This window comes from Rhineura floridana, chromosome 3 (genome assembly GCF_030035675.1).
Source record: "Rhineura floridana isolate rRhiFlo1 chromosome 3, rRhiFlo1.hap2, whole genome shotgun sequence".
Lineage (NCBI taxonomy): Eukaryota > Metazoa > Chordata > Lepidosauria > Squamata > Rhineuridae > Rhineura > Rhineura floridana.
Window position 1 is genome coordinate 122,672,873 of NC_084482.1, and position 23,042 is coordinate 122,695,914.

At 45.3% G+C, this 23,042-nt stretch overlaps 1 protein-coding gene across 12 annotated transcripts in view; it reads left to right on the forward strand.

Annotated features, from left to right (window-relative positions):
• Window positions 1–2,455: 2,455 nt before the first annotated feature.
• The window catches only part of PDLIM7 (PDZ and LIM domain 7), a 60,683-nt gene continuing 40,096 nt past the window's right edge, over window positions 2,456–23,042 (forward strand). For 5 of the 12 annotated variants that reach the window (XM_061617615.1, XM_061617623.1, XM_061617618.1 and 2 more), the window contains exons 1-2: window positions 10,567–11,075; window positions 16,856–16,962. In XM_061617615.1, the coding sequence (XP_061473599.1) occupies window positions 10,904–11,075; window positions 16,856–16,962 (279 nt within the window). In that variant the 5' untranslated portion in view covers window positions 10,567–10,903. Of the gene's footprint in view, window positions 2,485–2,790; window positions 2,859–3,149; window positions 3,230–10,566; window positions 11,076–11,158; window positions 11,178–12,666; window positions 12,739–16,855; window positions 16,963–20,179; window positions 20,236–23,042 lie in introns of those variants that run through there. The other 7 variants (XM_061617617.1, XM_061617616.1, XM_061617625.1 and 4 more) reach the window with 7 other exon arrangements.

Here is a 23,042-nt window from a genome sequence, read left to right on the forward strand (position 1 = left end):
TTTTTTTGTATATTTATTGCATACTATAGTATTGTGAACCTCTAGTAATTGCTTAGTCATTACTCCTTTCTTCCACTAGAGGGCAATATACCCAGCATTTAACTGGTTTGTAGCTTGCTTCATGTCTAGCCTACTGAGACATGGGGGGGGGGGAATCCATCGTGACTTTCATGTTCTGCTGACTGGCCAGTTGGGTGTGATGAACTATTGTGGATGGAATGTATGCTATTGTGAGGAGGGGTTCTTCATTATATCCTAGAGTGGCTTTTCCCTATTAATTCCTATTATAAAGAGTAAATTCCACAGTTTAAATAGCAAGATGACACTCAGTAGAGCTCTAGATTCCAGCCACCCTTTCCCTTCATCGCTTCTTCAATTACATTAAAGGCATTTCTGTAATCTGGGCATTAATCATCAAACACCAAAAAGCAACAAGGGTATTGTTCAATCTGTTTCTTCATTATAAGGGAGATGCTATGCTCTAGTTTTGTACTTTCTGCTTCCCCAAGTGGCAAGAAACTCCAGTGGCAGCGCTTACCTGGGTTTGACTTCCATTGGAAGGGGGGGGGATCAGTGGAGACTTGGCCTTTCGAAAACATTGATTTACTGCCTTATATATACCAGCAGAGCATAAGCAGAGACAGACAGTATAAGCACTGCTTAACAGGGAGTGCTTATAGATGGTTTCAGTATACAGGTCAGAACCCTGGCTACCTCTCTGTGAGTGCGCATCTCTTCTAAGACTGCCTCTTTTTGCTCTTTATCACTCACAAGCACCAGCCCCCTCCCCTTAGATGGGGTTGGTTTCCAATGCTATCATCATCATCATCATCGGTAGCAGTAGTAGTATTGCTTTTTTATGATGGTACTTTTTTTGCTGCTCATGGCAGCCATTTTGTGCTGGTACCCCCTGCACTTTTTTCAAATGACTACCAGCGCCACATTGTTTACCAAAAAAAGCACTGGTTCTTTTTCCTCCTTCTCCTTTTTATTGTAATTATTATCGTTTATTTATTTATTTGATTTCTTACCCACCCTTCACCATAAGCTCCCAAAGTGGGTTACAAGCAGAGTAGGCACAGCCAGAGGCAGGAGGGGTAGTGACACCTAGATCATAGAAGAGGTGCAAAACTGTCATGGAACAAAATCAGAGGACAGCCCTCATGCAGCCTTCTTAGCTGAGGTCTCAGTTTTATGTAAGCACAGGATTCTGGTCTATCATTGTGTGTTGTACATAATGAAAAAGAGTCCTGAGGGGCAAATTATTGAGGCACAAGCTTTCATGGTCAAGAGACCACTGTGTTAAAACACGTCACATAGTGTCCTGTGTTGTACAGGGGTACAGAAGAGGCAAGGCCAGCCCAAGACATTTTGCTGCCTGAGGCAAAGGACAAGATGCCCCCAACGGTACTGCTACTCATTTTAACAGCAGCAATAGGGTAGTATCCGTCATTACACCTGAAGCCAGCAGGGCTGCAATGTAGATCACATGGCACACACAGCTCTGTCTAGAGTTGCCAGCAGGTTCTTGGCCTGATCTTGATCCTGTATCTTTAGGAGAAGAGAAAGTCAGCCAAGTGCAGGTGTTCTTGCAACACGGTAATGAGAAAAAACACAGGGTGGGATTCTGCCTTCCCCCTGCACAACTTTTAAAGATACAAAAGACCTCTTGGTTGCCAGGCCCGGGCTCCAAGAGGTCTTCTGTATCTTTAAAAGTTGTGCAGGGGGAAGGCAGAATCCCACCCTGTGGTTTTTCCCATTACAGGGTTGCAAGAACACCTGCACTTGGCTGACCTTCTCTTCTCCTAAAGATACAGGATCAGTCTCAGGCCATTAATCTGGCAACCCTAGCTCTGTCTGTCAATTTCCCTTGGCATCTGCTGCCTCACTCTCCTTAATGGTAGAGCCAGCCCTGAGGAGTAGAAAAGCCCTGAGGAGTGGAATCAGGTAGCAGTAGGTCTGTCACAGCCTGTGTAGAGCCCAGCCACAAATGCATACACAGAGATTAAAACCCAGTATGTGGGGACTGCTTTGGATGGATGTATTCAAAAGAAAGATCATGTAAAATCAGAGAGGGGGCTGTGGCAATTCTGAAACATAGACCAAATCTTAAAATGTAAGTCATCTGGCAGCAGCTGGGGTATGGGGGCGGCGGCGTATGTGTGTGACAGTGAGGGAGCTCTGTCAGCAGGCTGCATTGCATACACATAGAACAGAAGAGGGATTTCCCTTTGGCGCCATCTGAGGTTAATAACAGAGCCACTTCCTGCTCCATTTCACTAAGCAAATCCAGATGTGCCCTTTTGAATAGAAGCAGCAGGCAGCTTGCTGTAAACAACTCCAGGCCTCACTCAAAAGGATGACGGTGGCCCCTGCTCTGCCAGCGCAGTAGCCTAACCCTGTGGTTCAAGGGGAAGGTCTGCCTCAAGAATCAATCACAAAACAGACTGACCAAAGGCAAGCTCCTTAAATGCATTGTGTGAGGTAGGAGGGTAAGAGTCACTAAGATCTATTCGTTTGGTGTGATCTTTAGGCAGGTGGTGGTGGAGCTCAGTTGTTTTAGTCTCTTTGAACTCGGATCCAGAAATTCAATCCAAGGGGGTGGGGAAAATATTTATTAGCAGGATGGTTTTTATTTGCGTAAAATGCAGGCGAGGCCATATGGCTGTTGCAGTAGCCAGCTTTCATCCAGTAGAGGGAGTCAGCCAATTGGCTTCCTCTGCTAGTACTTAATCCCATGGCAAGCAGAGAGAAGACAGGCAGTGTCCATTAACTGCTTGCATTTTAGGGTAGCGTTTAACAAGGATGGTATCCAGTGGCACCTTAAAAAATGAGTCTGCTGACTGGCACCTCAGCAGGTGCTGTAAATGGCAGAAAGCAGGTTTCCCTTGTCCAGGGTTGGAATTGTGTGTGTTTTTAAAGCAGTGTTCCCCTTAGCTTAGCTATTGTTTCAGAAGGCTGCAGTAAGGTGGATAGCCTGGCTAAACCTGGAGGGAATCCAGGAATGGGACATGGAGATTTCATTAAGCCCCCACTCCCTTCCCCATAATTCAAGCACCACTCCTGTCACATGCAGTTCTCTTTGTGGGATCTGCCACTTTTCATTCATCCTTGATTTTTAATCTTCAACGTTGTTTTCTCTCTTTTAGCTACCCTGCTCTGGAAACAGGGCTTAATTGGAGGCAGAGTCTTTCAGAACACAGTTCCAAATCCAGAACCTCTTCAGTTGGTAGGACTTAATAAATATGTGTGTATGTATGTATGTATGTATGTATGTATGTATGTATGTATGTATGTACGTATGTACGTATGTATGTATTTCTATCCTGCCTTTCTTCCCAGCAGAAGCCCAGGGCAGTAATATCTGGACAGTACATAGCAGCAGCAGCAGCAAGGAGAGTGATATGAGCATATGCAGAGTGAGTTCCGGCTCTGGGTAACATTGGACAATACATTCATTTTTTTCTAACATGCTTAGCATACTTTTCTTCTACTGTCTAGGCAGGGACACAGCAACAATGGGATTGTACATCTGATATAGAGCTGGTTCCCACAGGCATCAACACTTGATGACTTGTAGCTGCATGTGTGAATTGATGCAACTGAAATGCATTAGATCTGAAGTGTAAGTTTTATCTGTGGTGTTAGATTAGTTTTTGAGTTGTTGGGTTTTTTTGGATGGAATGTTCTTACGTCATTTACAGGTATGACAACAATATAAACAGCAACAAGAACAGCAGCAAATCATTTGTGCCAGAAGATTACAAATAGGTGGATCAAAAAAATTATTCAGCATCAGAAGACCTTAATCACCCAATAGAGCAGTGGTTCTCAAACTTTTTTGGTTTGAGGCGCACTGTAAAACATAAAAAAAATTTCTGGCGCACTTTGTGTACAAAATTAAAAATATATTAATATGTTTTAAACTATGAATAAAAATAACAAACTATAGAAAACTATTACTTACCCTATACAAATGGGTTTCTTCTCATTTTTAAAATATACTTTCATAATATTTGAGGCACACCTAGCCACATCTTAGGGCGCACCAGTGTGCCTGGGCGCACCGTTTGAGAATCACTGCAATAGAGTAATGAACATCAGGACATATGCGTTCCTGTTTATATTGAAAGGTATCAATCCAATGTTTCTTTTGGGTCAAGTGTAGTCCATGCGATGCTGAGAGTCTTTATTGGCATGTGCAATAAATGGATACAAAGATGTTAGCAATCCAATTTCGTTAACCTCTTACAGTCTACTTTTATGCACCAGTTTTTCTGCCAGAGCTATTTGTCAAGTTCATCCAGTCCATCCTCTCACAGTTAGACCTGTTGACACTTTGATCAATACTCGATTTACATTCTAGCTGCTGTTGGTGTTATAATTGTTGTGGTCCATTCACACATGCGCATTACTTGATTCTGCAATCATTACATGGTGAATATTTTAAGAGTGAATCAACCCTTAGTATCAGATGGTTCTGATGATATCCCTTTTCATAGTTGCTATCTGTAATCTCTGAGAATTCATGGAGAGATTATGAGGTGCCAGGAGACTGGAGAATGGCAAGTGTTGTCCTGTCTTCAAACAGGAGGGAAAAGTAGAGAGGAAAAACTACAGACCAGTCAGACTGATATCAATAATGTCAGATTCTACATCTGTGAACATCTAGAAAATGATGCTATGACTACTGCAAGCCAACATGGATTTATCCAGAAAACGTCATGCCAGACTAAATTTATCTCCTTTTTTGATAGTTACTAGTTTGGTAGACAGTGGGTATACCACAGAAATAGTATATCTTGATTTCAGCAAAGCATTTGACAAAGTCTTTGGGAAAACCCAAAGACGTAAAAATAGGATGGGGGAGACCTTGCTTTGGCAACAGTAGATGTGAAAAGAATGTAGGTCTGCTTGTTGATCACAAGCTGTACATATGCTCCCTCCACAGTTGGTGGCAGTATGCCTCTGAATACCAGCTGATGAGAATCACAAGTGGAGAGAGTGCTGTTGCATTCATGTCTGTGGGCTCCCCATAGGCATCTAGATGGCCACTGTAAGAACAGGATGCTGCGCTAGATGGGCCTTTGACCTGATCCAGCAGAGATCTTCTTATGTTCTTATGAGTCAGCAGTGCAATGCGGCTGCATTAACAGAAGCATAGTGTCCACATCATGGAAAGTTATAGATCCACTCCGTTCGGTACTACTCAGACCACATTACGGATACTGTGTGCAGTTCTATTTCAAGAAGGATATTGACAAAATGGAGCTCATCCAGAGAAGGGTGACCAGAGTACTGAGAGTTCTGGAAACCAAGTCCCATGAGGGACAGTTGAAAGACCTGGATATGTTTGGAGATAAGAAGAGTATGTGGAGACATGGATATCAGCCTTCAAATATCCAGAGGGCTCTTATGTAGAAGATGGAGCAGGCTTGTTCTCCAGAGGGCAGGGTTAGACTCAATGGATAGAAATTGCAAAGAAATAGATATCAGCTAAACATTAGGAGACACTTTGTAATGGAAAGGGCTATTTGACAGTAGGACAGACTACATTGGGAGATGTTGGTATTTTCTTTGCTGAAGGTACTTAAGTAGAGCCTGGATAGGGGATACTGTCATTGCAAGATTCTAGGACTGAGCAGGGAGACGGACTAAATTATCTCCAAGGTCACTTCCAACTCTTAAAATTCTATGATTCTACAACTCTAAGACTGTTAGTTCCACAAAAAGACTTAAGTTGGGTTTTTATATTTCCTGTGTGTGTGTGATATTATTATGACCTGTATTTCATGCATGATCAAGTGTTAACCTTTTTACACGCCATACCAGCTACCATGTCAGTCATCTGTATTACAAGAGATGCTACATCCCTCACAAGGAGAGAGTTTATGCTATCTTTCTATGCGTGGTCAATTGGATGCAAAGATTACTTTTATTTGCATTTGGATTCCTGTATTGAGCAGGCGGCTGGAATCGATGGCCTTATAGGCCCCTTCCAACTCTATGATTTCCATCAGGAACAGACTCAATGCATTGTGAGTTGGGAATATGGCCCTGTGTCAGGGGAATAAGTTATATAAAGATATTTCTGCCAGAATAAATGACTTTGCCAGTCATTTTGTGTGAAACAGACCTCATGCCAAAGAGGCATGGAACCTCAAATCCAGGAGTGGAACGCGGTCATTGAGGCCATTCTCTCTTGCCCTTGGGACTTTCCTTAGGCCACACACCCCTCCCTAGGTTGCACACTTCAATGGCCCTGATCTGCACCCTCTTCAAGTGGTTTTGCCTGGCTGGGATAATGCTGTTTGCTTGCCTGGATGGAGAATGGAAAGAAGTGTGTGTGCATATATAAACCACTGACTTTCACATGTGGCCCCTGGAAAGTTCTCTGCAAGAGAATGTGGCCCTTAAGGAGAAAAAGATTCCCTACACCTGCTGTAGTGCAATTATTGTTGTTGTTGTTAATTTTAATCCTGCCCTTCCTCCCGGAAGGAGCCCAGGACAGCAAAAACACTAAAAGCACTTTAAAACATCTTAAAACAAAACATCTTAAAAACATCTTTAGAAAAAACGTTAAAAACATCTTAAAGAGCAATTCCAGCACACAGACTGGGATAAGGTTTCTACTTAAAAGGCTTGTTGAAAGAGGAAGGTCTTCAATAGGAACCAAAAAGATAACAGAGATGATGCCTGTCTAATATTTAAGGGGAGGGAATTCCAAAGTGTCAGTGCCACAACACTAAAAGTGCACTTCCTATGTTGTGTGGAATGGACCTCCTGATAAGATGGTATCTGCAGCAGGTCCTCACCTGAACAGCACAGTGATCGACTGGGTATATAAGGGAAAACATGATCTTTCAGGTGTCCCAGTCCCAAGCTGTATAGGGCTTTGTACATCAAAACCAGAACCTTGAACTTGGCCCGGTAGCCAATTATCTGAACTTGGGAACCACCAACCCACAGCGTCTCTGTCTTGCTAGGATTCAGACTCAGTTTATCGGCCCTCATCCAGCCCACCACCAAGTCCAGGCAGCGGTCCAGGGCTTGCACAGCCTCTCCTGATTCAGATTACAGAAAAAAAAAGAACTGGGTATCATCAGCATACTGCTGACACCTCCCCCAAATCTCCTGATGGCCGTTCCCAAGGGCTTCACATAGATGTTAAACAGCATTGAGGACAAGATGGTACCCTCTGGCACCACACAGCACAACTGCCAGGGGACCGAAAGACAATTACCCAATGCTATTCTCTGAAAACTACCCTAGTAATAGGATCAAAACCACTGTAAAACAGTGCCACTGATACTTGTACTTGGGGTTGCTGTTGAAGATGGCCTGGAAATTTTAGCCACTGCAGAACACGGCAATATTGTAAAGAAAAAGAAAATTCAGAAGTAAATCACATTGAATTCAGTGGAACATATTCCCAAGCAAGTGTGCTGAGGATTACATCTTTAGAGGGCAATACTTCTGTCATTGCCATCATATTGGTACATAGCTCAGAATGCTTATTTAATTAGGATCCTAGGAAAATACATTCCTCCAAGCCAGATATTTAAAAGAAGAAAAATGTGAACCTTTATAGAATTTATCAAGACCTGAATAGAAAACCTCTAGTCCAGAGATGGTGTGTGTCATTCTGACTTCCTACTTCAGGTGCAAACATGTATTGCCATTTCCCAGCTAGCCCCCACTTTAGTGCATATCTCAGTCCGTTTGCTGATGGGTCCCAGATGAGTTTTTGGTCAGACTAAGTTGTGTTATGTCCTTTGAACCCATGGCCAAACAAATTTGCAAAGGGAAGGATCTAATACTGACAGGACAGTTTTAGAAGGGATTACGTTAACAGTATGGAGATAAAGGTCTAGGATGATTTCATTCGTCAAAGCAACCACTACTGATCTGTGTATCTGAGCAGTCAAAAGTTGGGTTGCCTTGATTAAGTGGCATATGGTGGGCCAGGGGAACATGTGTAGTTACCATGAAGAGAACTGCAACTGTAGGGATACCTGTAGAAACTGTACTCATAAAGCTGACCATTGGCCCAGTTTTCTTGTTACTGCAAATATCAGGAACTTCTTGATAAATCTTCCATGTGCATATTTGCCAGCAATTGAAACTTCAAAAGAGGGAGCTATAAATTCCATTCTTACCTAGAAGTCCATATGCGCTGTCCACATTTGTTGACCCCTGACCTATGTTGAAAGAAAAGCTAATAAATCTTGCTATTTAAATATTTGCATTCATTTCTGATTACATCCCTAAATCTTTCTTTAAAGGAAAAACACCAAGACCGTGTACATGTTAAGAATTAACACAACTTAACCCTTACTGTTTTGTTCTACTCTGGTTTACTCTACCAGCTCAGCTCTTTTAAAAGCATTTTCTCTTAAATACTATTGTTGACAAAATTTCAGACTGTACACTAATAAGTTCCTTGTCTTTTCATACCAAATACTACATGCTAACACAGCATGCTGCTGAAATGAAACTGTGGTGGTAGAAGGGGAGTTGAAGTTTATTTTGAAAGATAACAATCTGCAGGTTTGCCAGATTTGTATAGGTCACTTTGATTAAACAATTCCAGTGGTTGTACCTGGGGCTGCAAAGGCTAAGTTCCAATATGGCCACAGCCAGGAAGAGTCAGTAGATCTGAAACGTGCTATTTCTTCTTCCTTGTCCCAGCACCTTTTAACAATAACACTGCTAGGTAATGAGTACTTTAGAGTACTTGCTGGAAAGACTTAGCTTCTTTCCAGATCCATATTTCAGTTTTGTGAGTTACGAAATCTGCATAGTTTGAAATTTGTCAACCCTCTTCTAACATAGGCTGTTTATGCCTTAGAGTGTGAATCACTGCATTCTGCCTTAAATAGAAGAGAAAGTGACTAGAGATTTCCAGAGAGAGAGAGGACTGAGAAATTGCCTTATTCAGCCACAAAGCTGCTTTGGTGAGTAGCTTCCCATGACTTTCTGCTAGGTGTTAACAGTCATCCTAAAGAGGTAAGTCATGAAACACTTGTGATTATATCGTCTGATGAACTTCAGATGCAAGGACATAATGTTTAGAACTTCTACTGAAACCTCTTTTGTCCCCTTTACAAAATATTTCTCTTGCCTGCTTGCCGTAGGAATATAAAGACATGAAAACAGGGATGGCACAAAACACAGATCAGGGCACAGGGCAGTATTATGATATGAAGATGCCAACAAGCAAAAGATAAGACTGGGGCTCATCTCCATTATAAATTGAACTGACTATTTGAAGCTGATATAACTGTAGGTAGGCCCAGGATGCAAATTTGCATAAAGTTTGCATATGCTAATTCATATGTATAGATGCCTCTGGGCAAATTAAGATGGTGGGTGGCTGGGGTCTTACTAGCTCTGTGCTTTGATTGATTGATTGCATTTGTATACCGCCCCATAGCCGAAGCTCTCTGGGCGGTTTACAACAATTTAAAACATTAAAAACAAATATACAAATTTAAAAACACATTTTTTCAAAAGCACTTTAAAAACACATGCTAAAATGCCTGGGAGAGGAGGAAAGTCTTGACCTGGTGCCGAAAAGATAACAGTGTGCTTGGCTGGGGTCTTACCAGCTCTGTGCTTTGCCCTGCCACCCTTCCTTCAAGGAGCTCAGTAATTCTCCCTTCCCAGTTTGTCTTTACAACTCTATGAAGTAGAATAGGGCTGAGACAAAGTGACTGGCTGAAGGTTGCTTCCCCCCCCCCCGGCATAAAAAAAAGGGAGAGAAGAGGTTGACAGATTTGGAGCCCAGCACAAAAGTCCTCTGAGCCACCCCCTCACAACGCCCTCAGTGGATCCCACAAAGAAACTCAGGCATTAGCAGTAGCATAGTGGCAAATTCAGAAGTGCAGGGTCCCCTCATAAGAGTCACAGCCAGCCATTCCTCCAAGACCTTCTAAGATTATAGAATAATATAGCCAAGTTTGAATACTGCTTTCTGCTCCTCTGTCACTTCACCATTTGACTGTCCTTTCTCACTATCAGAGATATTGCTTGAATTACTGAATTCAATGTCTACACATCTGTCTCCTGCTACCAAACGTGATGTAGATGGCATCAGGATTCACTGTATCTCCTTCTGCAGTTACAGAACTCTCACTCTCCACAACTTGGTTTTCTGAAGTGGGAACTAATAGCAACTCCTTTCACTATGATTGGCTCCAATCAGCAGAAAACGACAAGGAAACAAGTTAGAAGACTCTTCTCAGTTGCTAACACACTCCCCTTTAATGCTGATTGGCTGATAGGATGCTGGAGATACAGGGACCCTGCAGGGATCTGGCTCCCAAAAAACTAAAGGGTCTAAGACCCCCTGAATAACCCCTGGGCATTATATTTGTCTGAGGTGCTAAAAATTGTGGCTTAAAGAGCCCTTAGGCCATATCCCCACATTTAAAGCACTATAACACCACGTCAAAAAGTTACAGCTTCCCCAAAGCATCTTGGGGACTATATTTTGTTAAGGGCACTGAGAGGTGTTAGGAGACTCCTATTCCCGTCATACAGCTAAAATTCCCAGAGTTCCCTAGGAAGAGGAACTGATTGTTAAACCACCCTGGGAATTTCTCTCTCTCTCTCTCTCGCTCGCAAATGGAATCCTTTTCCTGCACATTCAGCACCACCATTGCAGCTGCCGTTCATCTCTTCTGGTGGGGCTTTGGCAGCTGATGCCCAGAGAGCCGCCGACCTTAGCCTGCTTTCTGCGCAGCACTGCAATTTCAGCGTAAAGCTCTACCCTCCCTCTCTCCCCTTGCCAGGAGAACTCGTGCAGCCCATCCTCAACAGCGACAACTGGGGAACCCTTAAGCCGAGCAGGCGCAACCAACGCGGCGCATGTGCCTCTAGCAGGCGGCGCGCTTGTTGAATGAGCGCGGGAGGGGGGATTTGTGCTAAGCGGGCGGAGCCGCTGAGCCCGGCCCGATATATATATATAAGGCTGTGCCCGCCGGTGGCGCTGCGGCTGAGACAGTGCGGCGTCGGAGGAGGATTGGTAGCTCCGCCCTTCTCTGAGGAGGTCGCGCGGAGGGGCTCTGCCGGTATGTATTCCGTCTCTGGTAGGAGTTGGGGCCAAAATAGACGTGGTCTTTCAGGGGGAACCCGTGAGACTCGTGTGGTAGAGAGGGGCGGCTGGCCAAGGGGTACGAGCACTACTTAGCAGCAGTGGAGGCGTCTGGGTGACATGGGTATCTCTCTCCTTTACCCACTTCTTCCTCTCTTCCCCCCCTTCTCCATCAGTCATGCCGTTGCAAAGCAGTCCGGGTTAATATATTATTCTCTCTAAGAGCCCCCCCCCCATGCCTTTTCTTTCTGAACTTTCTCACGCATTTCTCTCTCTCTCGATCACTTCTCCGCTCTCTGTGGCGTCCGAGTGCGCATACAGAAAGGCTCCTGAATACTTAGTGCCCCTCTTTCCGTTTTCTTGTTCTGTGGGGTCATCCTCAATGCTTTTGGCTGGAGTCCCATGGTACCATGAGACTGGGATGTGCCGCTAGTCCCGTGGTAGTGGTGCTGCGAGGCTGGCATGTTCATGGCACCACCTGGATGTAACTGTCGTTCTCTGCTTCCTGTGACGGGCCAGAACAGGAATGTCCCATTTTGTGGGAGTAAATGCAGTTATATACAGGAACAGCAATCTTCTCTGAGTCAAGGGGAAAGGGGCTGATGCTGTAGACTCCCATTGCATGAGAGAGAGGGAGTCTCTTCAAGGGCTCCTCATCCAAGGGGTGGAACCTGTACATGCATGCTCTTGCACACGTACCTCCCGGTCAATGTGCTCTTCTGTACATCTATTCTTGTCGTTCATCTGAAAGTGCATCTGAGCTGTAACTTAATATTATAACACATCCAGGAGTTCTGAATTCCAGAAGGGCTGTGAACAAGCATTGCTCCTGTGGTGGTCATTTTCAAGACGGCAAAGTATGCCTGTTTCTTTAGTGGGTTCCCTGGCACTTGAAATTATGAGATTTTTTAAAAAATTAGGTGTCATATTATTGACATGTTTGCTTTTTAAACTGTGACTTCTGTAAGTGTAGACAAGGTGAACTGGCCTGCAATGCACTAGAGAGCTTTATGCCCTTGATTGTGAATGAGTATGCAAATGATGCCATAATAGAGATTAATGGAACGTTCACGTTCACAGGCAGTATATCTCTGCCTGTGAGAGAAATATTTTTCCATGCTGTGGGCTTCTAAGAGTATTTGGCTGGCTACTGTTAGAAATAGGGTAGTGGACTTGTTTAGATCTTGCAGGACAGCTCTTCTGACCATCTAGACATTTTGTCAGGGTTTCGTACCACCCTCCAGCCTCCTTGTGCATGTGTGTCAAGCAAGGATAGTTAATAATGAAGGAGGCAAACTTAGACTGCTGTCTTATTTATTGCATATCCTTGCCCCTTTACTCTATGATCCAAAGACCCAACAGCACCTGTTAATGGTAGGAAGGGACACTCCAGACAAGAGAATGATTCAGGCACCTGACTTGATTTTCCTCCAATTGTAGTGTGGCTAGGGCAGGACTCTTGTCTGATGATCATCTTCCTTGTGCAAAAGAGAGAGAGGAAAAGGCAGGGCGAGCGATGCAAAATAAGTTTTCCAAGGAGGGGGGAAGAGTGCATGTTTTCCTGCTGGGCTATTTATTGCTTGTCCACTTTCCTTCCTTGAGGGCTGCCAGCTGGATCCACAAAGCAAAAGATAAACTTGGTAATCATCTGAAGACATGCACACAAGGGGTAAAAAGGGGAGGAATGGAGGCTGGCCATTCTGTATAGATTCCACCCCCATCCCAGTCACAAGTGACCCTATACAGGGGGGATGAGGGCAGATCTCCTGAAGTTTGCCATGTATTGCAGATTTTAATATGGCACCCGGGGGGAGGGGCATGGATTTGCTTTTCTGAAGTCCGGGAATGGCTGTTGTGCAAAGTAAAAAGATTTATGTTTCATGTTTTGTAGACTTGTGATGAAGTGAAGGATATACTTCTAGTTACTGTTGTGTCTGTTAGTGTTTAGGAAGTGGAACAATGTATCTTTTTCTAAATTATTATTTTTCTTTTAAAAGGTTACTTGCTTTTGTGCATGGATGTTCCTTAGTATTTTAATTCTGCAAAAGAGTTGGTGGCTGCTTGTTAAAAATGAGAATTGGATAGACTTTAATTTGGGGATAGCAAAGGTGTGGAAATCTACCTGGATTTTTTTTTTTTAATCTGCAGCAGATATAGCCTTGCTGTGCTATTTTTATTGCATGCTAGTGCTCATTTAATAATTCTTGCCATTCTGAATCAAGTTCAGTTGTCTTACTATGGACTATCCCCTTTTCTTCATTCTTCCTGTTTTTCATTTTAATGCATCTCAGCCCTGCCGTGCTCTAACTTCTCTAATTCTTACCTTCCCGCCTATCAGGCACTTCCAAAAAGTGCCTATCAGTACATGTAGACTTCTTACCCAGCTAGATGGGCTCCTTGCGTTCGTGTTTGGTTCCTTATACCTGAGTGGGTTAAAGGACATAGACAGGCTTCTTGCCTTGTTAATGTGAGCATTATTATTTATTTATTTAATTAATTAATTCAATTTTTATACCGCCCATAGCAAGGCTCTCTGGGCGGTGTACATCAAATAAAAATATATATTTACATTCAATTTAAAAGCACCTAATCATCAAATCAACAGTTTAAACATACAACAAAAGTAAGATTAATCTAATAAACCCATATTAAATACAAATCAGAAGTAATTCGAGAGAAAAAAAAGATGGAACATATAACTATCTTTACAAACATTAAATACAAATACTAAAATACTAAAAATATTAAAATGCCTGGGCAAAGAGGAAGGTTTTCACCTGGCGCCGAAAAGATAGTAAAGTAGGTGCCAGGCGTACCTCGTCAGGAAGGGTGTTCCATAGTTCGGGGGCCACTACCGAGAAGGCCCTCTTTCTTGTAGTCGCCTTCCGGGCGTCTTTCTGAGTAGGCACCCGGAGGAAGGCCTTCGATGTTGAGCGCAGTGTACGGGTAGGTTCATATCGGGAGAGATGTTCCATCAGGTATTGTGGGCCCGCGCCGTGTAAGGCTTTATAGGTTAAAACCAGCACCTTGAATCGGGCCCGGAAACATATAGGCAGCCAGTGCAAGCGGGCCAGAATCGGTGTCACATGTTCCGACCGCTTGGTCCCAGTTATTAATCTGGCCGCTGCATTCTGCACAAGCTGCAGTTTCCGAACCGTCTTCAAGGGCAGCCCCATGTATAGTGCGTTGCAGTATACAACAGCCTGTCTCTGCTCAGTAGTACTCTTCTGAATCCAGCCTGATTTCTTCTTCTCCTTCTCCTCTTTCTCCTCCAAACCTTGGTTTGTTCCAAATTTCATTTGCTTTCCACCAGGTCACCTGGCATGGGAGGCCTACCACAATTGCCTCATTCCTTTAACAGTTTAACTGCTTATGGTCGGGCACCCTTTTAGCCTGACGGGATTCCCTTGTGAGCCAGCTTCCAGGGGCCACAGAACTGTGGTGGACGGAGCTAGAGGCAAGTGTGGGTGGAGCAACTTATGTGACTGTACAGTAGGCTATATTCCAGCAATGCAAAAGACAGAGATTTCAACACATACACTTTCATTCTCCTCCTAGGCAAGCAAGACGTATTATTGCAGTTCAAGGACACAGTTGAAGGAGGATATGGAGGGCTGTGGTCTAGGGGGCCAGGGAGAGTCCCAAGGGCCACTTTCAGCACCTGGGCTGGAGGTTTCCCACCCCTGGCATAAGAGCTACATAACATGTAGCTTGAGACTTGCTGTGTAATCTCGGGATTCCACCAGTGGCCACACCGGTGCTGCCTGCCTGAGGATGCAGTGAGTTTGTAGATGCTGTGTAGAAACTTCAAGCCAGGCAAACTGACTCCTGAGTGAGCTCTTACTATGAGACCAGAGGCCCAGGCGCTTTTCCTGCAGCCAGGGGCATAGGGCCCCATCCAGTCCGGGCATGTTCTGCCGACTCAGCCTTGGGAGGAGGAGGCTGCGGGAGAAATCAAAGCAGAGCTCAGTGCTTCTTCCTAGCAGCACACATTCCATTGCCATTCCCATGGAGAGAAGGTATTAAGCTGCTGCGGAAATGCCCCAGCCTGCCAGGGAGGGATGGTACAAGCTGGTACGCTGGCTGTGAGGGGCTTCTCGTAGTGTGGGGAGTGCTACACCTCCCTTGCCAGACTTACCTGCCTGGTAGATGGAGCTCCCTAGAGGCCTCACTGCAGCTTTCATCCATATTAGATGGGGAGTGGTGCCCCTAGATCCCAGCCCAAAATAACACTATCTTCTTGGGTTGTGTTCCTGTTTTTTCTCTCTCCCCCTTCCCTTTCTCCTTTCCCTCCTGGTTTCTCCTAATTTCCTCTGTTTAGACCCAGCCAGGAAGGATTTGACGTTTTCAACAGTCATTTGCATCTCTCCCAATCCTGATGAGCCACCAGTGGAATATGACAGTGTCGTCTTGCATGCCTTATATAGACAACAAACTGCCTGGGGAGAATTGGGGGGGGGAGGGGGAGGCTGAAGGGGGTGTTTTGTTCCAGAAGTCACATTTTGATTTCTTTGCTTTATAGTAGGATTCTATTGACTGGCAAGCTCCAGAAGCAGTGAGGTGCTATAGCTGTGCCTAATAGAGGACATCTCTACCTAGATAATTAGGAGCAAATTGAAGGCTTTGCTTCTTGTTGTTTTGATCAGACAGGAGCTGTCTAAAGCACAAGCCATAGGAACACAGCAATTATTCCGACTCCTCATCCTAACCTGGAATCTCCCCTTATCCCTCAATGTTCCCTGGTTGGAATCTCTTCTGTCAGCTGTGAGGATGCAGTCCCTTAAAAAAATAAAAAATAAAATGGCACTTGCAGACCTTATGACCACTTTGTGAGTTGGTATTGATTGGCCTTGATATGTGTATATGTCAGGCTCAGCCTTGTCCAATAAAAGAAAAGTTCTGACGGCCTCTGGGTGTGTGCGTGTGAGAGACAGACTAATTCTTGCAATCTGTTTTGGGGCAAGGGCTTCAATTGGGTTGGCTTTTAGGGGCACCCATTTTGAATCTGCATTGATTTGCACACTGGTTGTGTGAATAGGCTTCATGGTTGCCCATGGGCATTCTAGTCGTTGGGCATGTGGCAAGCATATTTACACAACTGCTCCAGATGCTTTTATTGACTTGCACCAACCAGGTTTGAAAGAAGCTCATCCAAAGATCATTTAAAATTTGTCCAGAATATGCATTTGATCTGTGGTTCCTGCAGGGGTTGGTTCTTGGTTTGGCACATATTGTCAAAACATGGAAGACAGGCTTTCCTGTGATATTGGTATGCTGAGTCCTTTGAAGGGAGGCACCTCCTTATTATCTTTGTGTGGTATTTCTGCCTCTGCCAATTATCGCCTGATGTTCTTCAGTGTGCCAGGATTACCTTTGGGAGTTTACACTAAAGATGGTGAAAGGTAGTCACCGCCATCTCCAAATAGGGCTGGTAGAGACCCCACTCTGAAACCCTGGAGAGCCACTGCCAGTCAGTGTAGACAACACTGAGTTAGATGGACCAGTGATCTGATTCAGTATAAGGCAGCTTTCCATGTTCCTAAAGGAAAAACTGAAATGGAGAGGTTGAAGAGCAGCACTTGGGCCTTGGTGTGCACATAAATTGCCAACTTCTGGGGGAGGAGCTTGCACTTCCTCTTCCTTGCACGTGGGCACCAGAGGCTCTACTATGCGCAGCAGACGTTTCCTGTTCTTTCGTTGTTCTCTCCTGTTCCTAGCTGTGTCACTTTTAAGTCAACAGTCTCTTCTCCTCCCCAGGAATGAGTGACATAGACTCGTACAAGGTATTGTTGGATGGACCGGCACCATGGGGGTTCAGGCTGCAGGGTGGCAAGGACTTCAACATGCCACTCTCCATCTCCAGGGTAAGTAATGCCATCTGAAGAAGTCCTCATTCTTTTTGGTATGGTTGCTTTCTTATCCCATTGCTTCTGTTGCATATACTTCCTAGGCTCAGTTGATTGTTTATTCACACTTCTTTGCGTGCTGGTGTGTTTGTTACAAAGGCAAGGCAAAAGGCCATATTTCTCCAACCCCCCCCACCTTCCTTGCATTCATGATGTCATGAGAGGGTCCTAAGCTACTTGATATCGGGCTCCTTGAGGCTCCTGCACTCTATTTTTGGATCTGTGGCAATGGCTTTTGCCTGTGGCTGGGTGGAGCTAAGCTGGGGTTTGTGGCAATGTGACTATGTATTCCGGCTGTTCCAAATGTGATGCCAAGGAGTGTAACTTTGTCACTCTTCATGCCAGGTTGTAGGGGCAGCAATTTGGCTTTGATTCATTGTTGGCAGCTGATTCTGTTGGTACCTAATCCATCAAATCTCTCTGTCCAGATGATGCTTTCTTTAGGTTCCCTTTTGGCATATCCATGAGCCTCCTGTTTGGGCGAAGTGGGACTGACTGACGTAGGGTAGGAAATAAGATGCGCAGCCTCTCCCCTCTGAATGGCATCTTTGGATCTCCAGCCACTCTGTGCTGGGCCAGAAAGGAAATTCAACCCCCTCATCTCCAGTCCAGACAACATGCTCTGCCAGTGCTTACTCTCTCTGTTCACCTTCTTGATGTTTTCTACCAGAAAACCAAGAGCTGATCTCTTGCACTGGTTATTGGAGGGCAGACTATTGGCAAGTAGAGGCTTCTTCCTGTGCTGTAAATGAGGCTCAAAGCCATGATAAACCATATTGTCATCCATGAAAAACCGGTTGCTTTCCCTGGTTCAAATCTCAGCACTTCCACAAACATACAGGACCGTTTTAAGGCTTGTGACCGTATCGCAGACTTGGTTTCTTATCTGTAATATAGGGATCATAGGGTCCTACCTCACAGGGGTGCGCTGTGCATGAAGTGCTTTCAGGTGCTTTAGCGCCTCCTATATAAATACAAAGAATTTGACTTTATTGTTTAAAATGGGGAACTTCCTGTTGCTCAGTGTTCAGTAAGGATTTTCTTGATGCTCCCCATCCTTTGTTGGTGCACCTCAGGCTTTCCTCCTGGGCCTGAAGGAGCCCCCGATTCTCCTAGGCTGCCTCTCCACAAGGGTCATTCCTGACTTGAAAGTGCCTCTTTAGGTTGTTGTGGTTCCTCACGAAGCTGTCACTGGATGGCTTGCAGGCGACTCCTCCTCTGCTTGCCTTTTGCCTTATAAGCCTTGGAATGCTGAGCACAGCCGCTGTTGACGCTTGCGGCTGCTTGGCAAAGCGGAAGGTTTCTTTATAAACTAGAAGCCCCGAGGGCTGGAGAAAGGCACCAGAAAGCCCCTCATGCTCCGGAGCCAAGTGTTGCCTGCCTTCCCCATGCAAACTCTTTTCCTGGAGCTCCACATGTTTTGCACCACCATCTCTGCCCTCTCCCAGCACAGTCTTATTGGTTTTCCCATCCAATGTACTGGAGCGTTCCGTTTGCACTTTCTCTGCTGCTCTGTTCCTATGAAGCTGTTCTTCCCAGTCCATCTCTGGGGACACTCTGCTTTCCTGCTTGGAGGGCTTTGTGCTGAGACAGCCTCGGCTGTTTTTGTTCTCTCACTCTCTCTTTTTTAAGTTTCTCTTGGCTCATGGCCAGTTCTTAACAAAGCCCCTGCCTAGACGGGAGAGCCTCTCTGTGGAGAGACCCCAGCTAGTGCCTCCCGCAAACATACCAGAGACTAGAGGAGCAGGCCCACCCCTGCCTCTGCGCTAGCATGCCACAGCCCATCCCTCTTGCAAGCTGTATGAGAGCGTCTTTGTGGTCAGACCTTGAGAAAGCTTTCCTTCCTGCACTTTTGGGGTGGGTGGCTTGTTGCATTTGGCACCGGGTATCATTGGCCAAGGATCGCAAGCATTTGTAAGGCCACTGCATTGCTTCTCAGGCAGCTGCAGGTGGCTACAGCCAGCCTGCACTCCTGTGGTTTAGCTCTAATCTTGGCAGAGGTCGGCGTCAATAACAACTTCAGAGAGAATGTAGTGCAGTGCTCACTGTGCCACTAAGCATAGGGGTGCCTAGCTGTTCTGGGCTGTTACGATGACAGTTTAGGTTGCATCCGCCCCTGTCAGATTTCCCCTCATTTTTGTTTTTGTCCTGCGCTTTTCCAAAACAATTTTTTGCCATTTTTTATCACATGTGTGCACTTTTCTGTTCCTGCTTCGGAAATGTGGGATTTAGTTTTCCCATTTCGCGTTTATTATTAACTTGAGCAAAAGCACCTCCCAATTAAATTTGATGCACTATGCCAGACGCAGGAGGACAGGTGTGAAAGGAGAGGACAGAGGATTGTAAAAGTCGCAAGAATCAAGTAGCAAGGTTTCTCTTCTGTTAAATTAACATTGCAGACAAAAAAAGATTAATAAGGTATATGGGTGCAATTTGTAGGAGGACCACAGGGAGAAGGTAGGGAGGTAAGCTCTGATGGTGGAGGTGGAAAGGTTGAACAACAGGTAGAAAGGAGAGGAGGGTGAAATGTCTCTCCAGGAATATAATGCAAACGCTTCTGTCTAATGAGGTAAAAGGTCTTGCCTGGAAAATAAACAGGAACTAAAGTGAAAATAGATCCTGTATTTATTGCAGCTGAACCCCTCTTCTCAATGCAATTATTAGTAGCAGACCACATGAAACTGAACACACCCTTAGTCATAAGTGCCAGGGTGCCTGACTGATATGTTCAAAACTGCCATCAGAGTTGTTCTTTACCAGTACCTAAACAAAATAGTTTTGGAAGCTATTAATACAATCTACTGAATAGCTGCTTTTATTACTTAAAAAAAATGTTTACAGCAAAACCTGTGGGGGGTGATTTCCAGCCATGGGGCACGGGCTCCTGCACCATTCTGTTTCTCTTCTGCTGGCCCTATTGCCTCCGTGTTGCAGGAGTCCTAACCTTTCCTTAACCTTAGGCCTTATTCTAATCTGTGACACAGCCCTGCAACTTTACAGCCAGAACAAAAACTGATATGTATAATTCAAGGATGGGGCCCTCCGAGCCTCTCTGTTTGGCCCTTGGACCTTCTGGAGGCCATACCCCTTCCACAGCTCCGCCCTTTTCCAGCCCTGCTTGCACCCTCCTTGAGTGTTTTGTTTTGCTTGGCTGGACTGTGTCCTTGAACTCCAGTAATGCTTCTTGCTTGCCTGGATGGAGGACAGAGGAGGTGAGCCTGTTGTACGAAGGTAAAATTCATATTTGTTGCTTTGCCCACTTCTGCTTCTGGCCCCACCCATCTCTGGCATGTAGCTCCTAAAGGTTGCCTAGTAGGGAATGTGGCCCTCGGGCTCCAGAAAGGTTCCCTACCTCTGGTATGGCTAATTCCAGCTGCAAAACATGGTTGGCTTGGTTTGTATTTTTAACCCAGAATTTTAGGCCTCCAACTTGGGAGGGCTCAGTGCTGCCTCCACGGGTCAGGACAAGGGTTGGGGGGTAAAGAAAGGCCGGGGAAGGAACTGGCAATCCCACCCCATATACCCCACAGGATAGAGAAAGCAGAAGCCACATCTCTTCCATGAGTTGCATGGAAGCCTGTTTTGTTTCAGTTGTGACTTTGAGCTGGGAGGAAAAGGTCTACTAAACTTGCTGATGCCAGTGGGGAGGAGTGCTGAATTTGTACTTGGCATCTTAAGGATTTTGGGTTGTATAGTGATTTCTTCTGCAGAGGGTACTAATCCCAGCAAAGGTGTCCAGGCTGGGCTGGACAATTCTGTGCTAACCATTGTAACTTTTTCTCAGCTGTTAGACCACGTATGGGTTCTGAGGGTGGAATGGGGAGAGAGACCCCCGCTCAGCCTCCATAGCATAGACTATAGTCTCTGAGGCCAGAAAAGAGAGCAACTGTATGGCACAGCTCATGTGCCAAATGTGCTTGAACTATGGAGACTGAGCCCGGGGCTCTTGTTGGATGAATACAGATAGCAAGTTACATTGGCAATGCACAGCCATTTGAAGAGCTGGTTGTCTGGTGGGGGCAATTTTTGAGACACAATTACTGTACTAGTTCACAAATCTAGGGAAGCAGATAAAGTTTTTTTTAACCATGTGAGCAAGCGATAAGAACCACTGGCTCAATGTATGCTGTGGTAAATTACTGTCCAAGAAATATTGATTGGCTGTGAATGATCGGATATATACATTTTTGAGATAAATCATATTTGGTACATGGCCGTGTGTGTGCACCCTTTTGCGTCCCTTCTAATATGAAGAATGAGTGCCCCTTTATGGGAGCCTTTGCTACCTGGTGCCCTCCAGATATTTTGGACTACAACTCCCATTAGCCCCAGCCAGCATGGCCTTGCTTGCTGGGGTTGATGCGAGTTATAGTCCAAAACATCTGGAAGGCACCGGGTTGGCAAAGACAGCTGTAAGGTTAGAAAGGAAAATGTTGCAACTCAGTCCCGGTAGCATGGTGAGATATGTACCTGGTCATCTGAATGCAGTCTTGACTCTCCATAGATGATCACATGGAGGGCCAATTAGGAGACTGGTAAAGTCAGCCTTCTCTCAATGTACCTAGAAGGCCTCTCCCCTCATGATCTACTGAGAAGCTCTTAGCCCATAGAGCCCTGTTTCTATCTGCCTCTGGTCGCTTTGTTTGAGAGCAGTTTCTCCTCTGCCTGACAGGGAGAGGTACAACTGGTGAAGGAAGTATGGCCTATGCTCTGGATGGAAATACAGAGAAAAGAAAAAGCCAGTCCCTTGGCTTGTGCATTGTTCTGCACATGGGCTTCCATGGAGAGGGGAGGAAAGACAGGTTTGTGCCTTTCAACAGCTCCACCCTTCCCCTGCTACGTCTGTGGGTTGTACTCTCACAATAGGCATGGCTGCCTTGTAAAGTAAAGGTGGCGAGAAGCATCTGTCTGCTGTCTTGAGTACCATACTCTTAGGTATGGACCGGTTTGTTGTACTTGATGTTTCAAAGAGGGTTGTAGTTTTGTAGTCTGTGCAGAAAAGAATGCTGTGCTTTTTCTCCTGAACTCTTCCAGGAGCCTGAATCAGGTGGCCTGTACCTCTAGCTCAAGAAAGGCCAAAACACCAGATGTAGGCACAAGGAAGTAAGGAGATACTGTTTGAGGTATTCGTGGTGTTTTTTTAACTGGATTCTAAAAGCTTTTGTGCTGTGTCCAGTTAGGGTTCATTCTGTCTTCCATAGAATTATTGGATGGGACCTTGGAGATCATCTCGTCCTGTTCTCTTGCTCAGTGACTGTTGTAGACACAGGATGTGACTATAGCATCCCAGACAGATGGTCATCTAACCTCTGCTTAAATACCTCCAACAAAGGAGATCCCACCCACCTCCCAAGGCAGTCAGTTTCAGTGATTTCCCAGGCATTGAAGACTATGTGGAGTGTTTGCAACATCTACAATAGACGTAGTGCTGTCATGGTTGTACAGTATGTCAATGTTGAGCCAGTATCCAACTGACTTAAAGACTAAGCCTATGTTTCCCAGAGCACAGCCCCTTAGCTACCAGGCTAGAGAAAGGTACATTGAGGGTGCTGACCTCACCAGATTCAATTGATCATATGCAATGGCACTGGAGTCCATAGGTCTGCTGTTCTAGCTCTGGATCCATGCTGGCAGTGGAGGCTGCTCCATTAGGGCTAGTTGGGCACTGCCTGCCTCTGTACTTATAACAAGTTCTGTGAGTGGTGGCAAGAACATAAGAAGAGCCTGCTGGATCAGGCCAGTGATCCATCAAGTCCAGCATCCTGTTCTCACAGTGGCTCACCCAGATGCCCATGGGAAGCCCACAAGCAGGATCTGAGTACAAGAGGACTCTCCCCCTCCAACTGGTATTCAGAAGCATACTGCATCTGACTGTGGAGGCAGAGCATAGCCATTGTGGCTAGTCGCCTCTGATACCATGGCTTGTCATCTGCCTCCTCCTTTGTCTCAGTGTTGCTCCTTGTAGAAGTCGGCAAGGAAGAGGATGGGGACAAAAGTAGAATTAGTTGGCTCTGCCTGTCACTAGCTTGGGCTCCCCC